This window comes from Pipistrellus hanaki (genome assembly GCF_964339955.1).
Source record: "Pipistrellus hanaki genome assembly, chromosome: 4".
NCBI classification, from domain to species: domain Eukaryota; kingdom Metazoa; phylum Chordata; class Mammalia; order Chiroptera; family Vespertilionidae; genus Pipistrellus; species Pipistrellus hanaki.
The window spans coordinates 89,231,847-89,239,372 of NC_140506.1; the positions used below are offsets into that span (position 1 = coordinate 89,231,847).

A 7,526-nucleotide genomic window follows, 5' to 3' on the forward strand; every position below is an offset into this window, starting at 1 on the left:
TATTCCATTGTGTAGATGTACCACAGGTTTTTAATCCACTCATCTGCTGATGGGCACCTAGGCTGTTTCCAGATCTTAGCTATGGTGAATTGTGCTGCTATGAACATAGGGGTGCATCTATCCTTTCTGATTGGTGTTTCTAGTTTCTTGGGATATAGTCCTAGAAGTGGGATCACTGGGTCAAATGGGAATTCCATTTTTAGAGGAAACTTCTGGTATGTTTTAACTGAGTGAGTGCACTTATATAGCAAGGATGTACCACCGATTGTTACATGCCGTCTGGTCCAACGTAGAATTCCACAACCCAATTAGATGGACTGTCTGGGATGTAGCGAGAAGAACTGTGTTGCTCCTGTAATGAGAAACTTGTTAACTCACTTCCACCTCTAACTCCTGCTGCCCACAGATGGGGAAATCACTTCCAAGCCGATGGTGCTGTTCCTGGGACCGTGGAGCGTTGGCAAGTCCACCATGATAAACTACCTCCTCGGCTTGGAAGACACTCGCTACCAGCTCTATACAGGTGGGATTTCTTGTGTGATTCTTGTATTTCAATGTCATATGTAAAATTGCTATGAAAAACAAAACAAAACATTTATATGTTTTTATGTGTCATCAATATAATAATGAAAATCACATACAAGAAATCAGCAGCTAGCCAAAACCAGTTTGGCTCAGTGGCTAGAGCATCGGTCTGTGGACTGAAAGGTCCCAGGTTCGATTCCGGTCAAGGGCATGTACATTGGTTGCGGGCATATCCCTGGTGGAGTGTGCAGGAGGCAGCTGGTCGTTGTTTTTCTCTCTCATCGATGATTCTAGCTTTCTATCCCTCTCCCTTCCTCTCTATGAAAAATTAATAAAATATATTTAAAAAAGAAATCAACAGCTACACTCATGTTGGTAGCAGCATTATTCACAATACACAAGAGGTGGACACAACCCAAATATCTATCTATGTATGAATGGATAAACAAAATGTTATTCAGCCTTAATAAATAATAAAGTTCTGATACATACTACAACATGGGTGAAACTTGGGGACTATTTTAAAAAAAAAAAAATATATATATATTATTGATTTTTTACAGAGAGGAAGAGAGAAGGATAGAGAGCTAGAAACATTGATGAGAGAGAAACATCGATCAGCTGCCTCCTGCACACCCCCACTGGGGTCGTGCCCACAACCAAGGTACACACCCTTGACCGGAATCAAACCTGGGACCTTTCAGTCCACTGAGCCAAACCGGTTTTGGCTATTTTTTTTTTTTATTGATATGTTTTTATTGATATTAGAGAGAGAGGAAGGAAGAGGAAGAGAGAGAGAGAAAAAAACGTGTATGCGAAAGAGAAATGTTGATTGCCTCCTATATGTGTTCCAATAGGGAATTGAACCCACAACCTGGGTATGTACTCTGACCAGAAATCGAACCCATGACCCTTTGGTACATGGGACAACACTCTAATCAACTGGGCCACACCAGCCAGGGCAAAATAAACCAATTTGTCATATGGTTCCATTTAATGAGGCCCCTAGGGTCATTAAATTCATAGAGACAGAAAGTAGAATGGTGGTTTTTGCCAGGAGCTGGGAAGTTAAGAATGAGGAGTTAGTGTTTAATAGATACAGGTCAGTTTGGGGTAATGAAAAAGTTCTGGAGATGGATGGTGGTCATACTTAATGTTATTGAACTGTACACGTAAAATGGTTAAAGTGGTAAATTTCATTATATATATATATATATATATATATATATATATATATATATATATATCTCCTATCTAATAAAAGAGTAATATCCAAATTGATTGTCACACCAACACACAAGATGGCTGCCTCCATGTGGACACAAGATGGCTGCCACAAGATGGCCAGCAGGGGAGGGCAGTTGGGAGGGACCAGGACTGCAAGGGAGGGCAGTTAGGGGTTACCAGGCCGGCAGAGGAGGGAAGATGGGGGCGATCGGACCTGCAGGGAAGGGCAGTTGGGGGGGGACCCAGGCCTGCAGGGGAGAGCAGTTACGGGGGACCAGGCCTGCAGGGAAGGGTAGTTAGGGGTAACCAGGCCTGCAGGGGAGGGCAGTTAGGGGCAATCAGGCTGGCAGGGGAACAGTTAGGCATCCATCAGGCTGGGAAGGGAGTGGTTAGGGGGTGATCAGGCTGTCAGGCAGAAGCGGTTAGGGCCAATCAGGAAGGCAGGCAGGTGAGCAGTTGGGAGCCAGCAGTCCTGGATTGTGAGAGGGATCCCAGATTGAAGAGGGTTCAGGCTGGGCTGAGGGTCACCTCGCGCCCCCCCCCCCCCCCCCCCCCCCGTGCATGAATTTTGTGCACCGGACCTCTACTATATATATATATACCTCTCCACAGTTAACAAAAGGGAAGTCACTAGCTTAGCAAACATAGTAGCTGATTCTTGTGACAAACCCTCCCTGAAATACCTTGCCTACCCACCTACTTTGTAGTAGGTCTCTTCCCAGGAGGTGACTATGTTCCTACTAACCTTGTGCCTATGTGTGCAGGTGCTGAGCCTACCACCTCTGAGTTCACGGTCATCATGCATGGGCCTAAGCTGAAAACCATCGAGGGTATTGTCATGGCAGCTGACAGTACCCGGTCCTTCTCACCCCTCGAGAAGTTTGGCCAGAATTTCCTGGAAAAGCTGATTGGCATCGAGGTTCCCCACAAACTTCTAGAGCGGGTCACTTTTGTGGATACACCAGGCATCATTGAGAACCGCAAACAGCAAGAAAGAGGTAATTTAGCAGTCATCTCTGACACAGGGTGAGCTTTTGACAGTGGGTGGTAGGCAGGCAGGGGAGAGGAATGTGGCCAGCATTGCCCCTCACCAGGGGATGTGTTCTCTGCCTCCATCCCCTACTTGTTTGTACTGTGGTGCCACTTAGGTGTGGAGTACCTTGTCCTTTTACCTCCCCAAGGACTGATCTGGTTTGGAGGTGATCGTTATTTTCCCAAGAGGAAGCTGATCTTCTCTGTAAGTAGCTCCTCAAGGTCCACACTGGGGCTGAGCTGCTTTAGGAGGCCCAGGCTGTCCTGACTGTTCAAGGACCTGGATTAATTGGATCTCAGTCCAGGTGTACTTGACCTCTGGCTAACCTGGGGCTGGGTTGAACCTGACCTTTAATTCTTCCTGCTTTACCAGGCCTGCTTCAACATAAGCCTGTATCAAAAGCCCTACTTACCTTCAAGTGACAGGGGAGTGCCACTTTGGGCCCAGCAGGCACTAGGCTGTGCATAGGCCCCTGAGTATCATCATGACTCAGGATTATCTGCAGAGATGAGTCATAACAGGCATTTGTAGAATATATGACCAGATGATAGATCTCAGTTTATGGCTCTCACTTCTATTTTGCTTATAATCGGACCCTGTTTTATGACTAGTAATAATATCACTAATATTAACCTTTATTTTATCCTAGTATATATTAGGTAATTTTATGCATTATTGGCTGATTGTTGTAAAACAATGTCAAGACATATTCCTAGCCTCCTCATTTTGAAAATAAGAAGTTGAAGGAATGAAAAGATATTAAGCACCTACCTTGTGACTGGAAGTTTAAGTTAGGTGCTTTCCTGTATTTGTAGCAACATAGTACTCGTGAGAGTAGCCTAGGCTTCATAGTTCTTGTCATTTTCTAGCTGAAATGCTAAAACTTGGGAGCATTTAATATTCAGCTGGCCAGTGACAAAGCCCTAATTCTAGCCTTGGCCTATGCCAGATTTGCATTTCTTCCATAAATGATGGATCCTCACTCTTCTTTTTAATTTGTATTAATTAAACCTTTCTTTTACAATTACAGTTGATATATAATATTATGCTAATTTCAGGTGTAGAACATAGTGATTAGACATTTATATAACTTAAGAAGTGATCACCCAAAAAAATCTAGTACTGGTAGATCCTTTCTTTAACATCCTTCTAATTCCCTCACTTTTTTCCTTCAACATCTTCGCCACTGCCCTGGATCTTTTTAGACAGTAGGAAAATCTCCATTTCAAAAAAAGCATTTTGCTTCCCTGGAACCTTGGATTCCACTTAGACTGAAGCAAGGATCAGGCTGTTCTTGGCTGATGGTTGAAAAGGGGCAGGAGACACACAATTAATTCTTAAAAGCCTTCAGAAGGCCAGAAAATCCTTAATGCTGTTATTTCCTTCAACCTGTGGAACCAATGGTTTGGTTCTGGCAAGAGGCACAAGGGGCTTGGGCTAATGCTTGCACAGCCTGACTTCTCACTCCCTCTCCCAAAGGTTATCCCTTCAACGATGTGTGCCAATGGTTCATTGACAGAGCTGACCTCATCTTTGTCGTCTTTGACCCAACCAAGCTGGATGTGGGTCTGGAACTGGAGACGCTGTTCCGCCAGCTGAAGGGGCGTGAATCGCAGATAAGGATCATCCTGAACAAGGCCGACAATCTGGCTACTCAGATGCTCATGCGGGTCTACGGGGCTCTCTTCTGGAGCTTGGCCCCGCTCATCAACGTCACTGAGCCCCCAAGGGTCTACGTCAGCTCCTTCTGGCCACAAGACTACAAGCCTGACACTCACCGGGACCTGTTTCTCAAAGAAGAGATCTCCCTCCTGGAAGACCTGAACCAGGTGATCGAGAACAGATTGGAGAACAAGATAGCCTTCATCCGCCAGCATGCCATCCGGGTTCGCATCCACGCCCTCTTGGTCGACCGCTACCTGCAGACGTACAAGGACAAAATGACCTTCTTCAGCGACGGAGAGCTGGTCTTTAAGGACATTGTGGAAGATCCCGATAAATTCTACATCTTCAAGACCATCCTGGCAAAGACCAACGTCAGCAAATTTGACCTTCCCAACCGAGAGGCCTACAAGGACTTCTTTGGGATCAACCCCATTTCCAGCTTCAAGCTCCTGTCCCAGCAGTGCTCCTACATGGGGGGCTGCTTTCTGGAGAAGATTGAGCGGGCCATCACCCATGAGCTCCCCGGCCTCCTGGGAAGCCTGGGGCTGGGGAAGAATCCAGGTGCTCTCAACTGTGACAAAACAGGGTGTGGGGAAACCCCAAAGAATCGCTATAAGAAACACTAGGTTGTTGTGTGGCCATTCTCGGGTTCCTGTTGGTGAATGAGCTTGTGTTCTAAACTGTCTGAGAAGTCCTGGTTTATTAGCCCTTTGAGCCACACTGGCAAGAATCATCACACATTGGAGATTTGGGAGTTAATGGAGGCCAGTGGTGGGGGAAGGTGTGGGTTGAGGGAGGAGAGTGGAAACTGTGAATTATAGTTTGCTTGTCTCATTGCTTCAATTAGGAGGCCTGATTGAGGCAAGTCAGGCCATACCTGCTTTTCCTGGGTCCTATCTTGGAGGGACAGAGAACAGCTAAATTCTAGGGTATACTGAGTTGATGAGCATTAAACAAGCTAAAAGCAGCTGAAGTTCCTTTCCCCCCTTTAAGCTGGGAAAAGAGAAGACTTGAGTCAGTAGGACTGTCCTGGTCCTTTGTGGCTGCCTTCCACACAGTCTTTGGTGTCTCCCCCCCTCCCCCCAGTGCTCAGCTGTCTCTTAAACTTTGGTTGACTTCAATAGTGGATAATCTCTAGGGCCTGAATCAATCTGGGTTTTGAGCCTTCACCAGGCTCTCTTCCCTGTCTCCTCCAGGCTTGGGAGGGGTGGTTTAGGATACCTGAACACTAAGAGAGAGTTCCCAGGCTAAGAGAAGGGTCTGCCTCCCCCATGCCATTTCTCTGACGTGGTGTTCTAAGCCAGCTGGGAAGCTGAGTCCCTTTATTTGCCCCCAAGAGAAGGGTCAGCGTTCCATGCATTCAGGTAATTCCCTGGAAGTGACTTCAGTGAAAGGACAGCTCAGAGGGTTAATTGGTTTGCAGTGTGTCTTTGTTTATTGCATGTCTTGGAAAACTTGGATCCCAAAGTCTTTGGGTTTCAGAGGGGACAGTGGACACCTTGCTCCTTTTCCTTGGGGACTCCTCTGGGCAGTCCGCCTCTTCCAAATGTAAGAGGAGCTGTTTCCACAACTTCACTGTGGAGACACTCCGCAGAAGAGTCGCTCCTTCCTGATTTTCGTCACCACGGCTTTCCCTTTCCCGTCTTCTCATTCCCTGATGTGCTAACACTCAAAACTCACAGGAGTCAGAACCAGCACCAGCCATCAACGTCAGTGGCAACGAAGGCTTAACCTTCCGTTTTCCACCTGAACTTGATGCTGATTCCCACTGGACATACCGCAGGAAAGCCTGGGCCTTCAGATACCAATAAGTGTGGATATGTGTGCATTATGTTGTCCAAGAGAGATTAGGGAGATAACAGATGCCAGAGAGCATAGCGAAAGAACTTGTGAGAGTTCTGCCTGGCTGGTGTGCCACCCAGAAGGGCAGCAAGAGACTGAGGATGGAGGGAGGACCCTGCCTGGAGGGGAGGAGCCGTTTGACAAAAAGGTGGGTAAGTGAACAGTCTGTGCAAAGCCTGGAGAGTGGGCCCCGGGCTGTCCTGAGAGGCTCCTGCCTCTCTCGGGAGCTTTACCAGGAGGCCTGGGTCAGGACCTGCCAGCACCAGGAAGTCATGCTGGTGCAGAAGGAAAGTGAAGATGAAGGCAGAGGGAGCGGCACTGAGCATAGGCAGTGGAAGTAAATTGGCAATCAGATTAGGGCCATGCGGAGAACTGCAACTTCGGAATTCCTGTTTCTCAGAATTAGCAGCACTCTGCTGCGGCTGCAACAGAGGCTGCTGCTTCCTTTGGCTTCGTGGAGGACCTGGAACCTCCCACAAGAAAGCCAGAGGCCCCACAGCCTTAGGACATTGTTTCTAAGGACAGAGCCAACCAAGAAGAAAATGATCTGCAAGGGGTGTCCAAGGAGCCTGGTGGCAGGGCCTGATGCGCTGCTTTCCTTCTCACCAAGAACCAACCCTTGCCTCATCTCTCTGTCCTTTATCCTCTCAGTCTGCCCTCCCACCTTGCTCCTTAATGCCCCTTAATGCACTGGAGCTCCTCTTGGCATATGTGTGTTTCTCAGTGCAGTAAGGGAAATAAAATATGCAGGATTGTATGGGCATTGTCATAGCTACTATCACCATTGCTTCAGGGGAAGAAGGTGGAATGAGGCTAATACATTCATACAATATTTATATTTTCAGGGTGGTGACATTGTCAGTGTGATCCCCCGCCCCCTTTCTTTTCTCCACCCATCTTTCTTTTCTTATTCCTAATCCTGTGCTCACTCCTTGACTTACCTTTTCTCTAACTGCCCGCAGGCTTGTCCATCAGTCAGCTTAGACGTTAAGAGCTATTTTGTGCCTCACTCTGTGGAGGTGGATTTTAAGCAGAATTCTGACTTTTATGGGGGGTAGGGGGTGGGTTGAAAGCTGGGGGAAATTTAGGATCCAGAGATCCCTCAAGAGGAGTATTTGTGAGTATTTGTGCCTGAACTGTAGCTGTTTCTCTCCAAAGTGGAACCTTTCCAGTGTTCTTTCCATTCTGATTTCATCAGATAGAAAGTCTCAATAAAGTTCCAATCTCTCTTTAA

General features: G+C 46.9%; 1 protein-coding gene across 2 annotated transcripts in view; it reads left to right on the forward strand.

Moving 5' to 3' along the window:
• Window positions 1–7,526, forward strand: part of SRL (sarcalumenin) — a 42,949-nt gene extending 35,423 nt beyond the window's left edge. For both annotated transcript variants that reach the window (XM_084881837.1, XM_084881836.1), the window contains 3 exons: window positions 407–523; window positions 2,517–2,750; window positions 4,265–7,526. In XM_084881837.1, coding sequence (XP_084737963.1) covers window positions 407–523; window positions 2,517–2,750; window positions 4,265–5,076 — 1,163 coding nt within the window. In that variant the 3' untranslated portion in view covers window positions 5,077–7,526. The remainder of the gene's footprint in view (window positions 1–406; window positions 524–2,516; window positions 2,751–4,264) is intronic.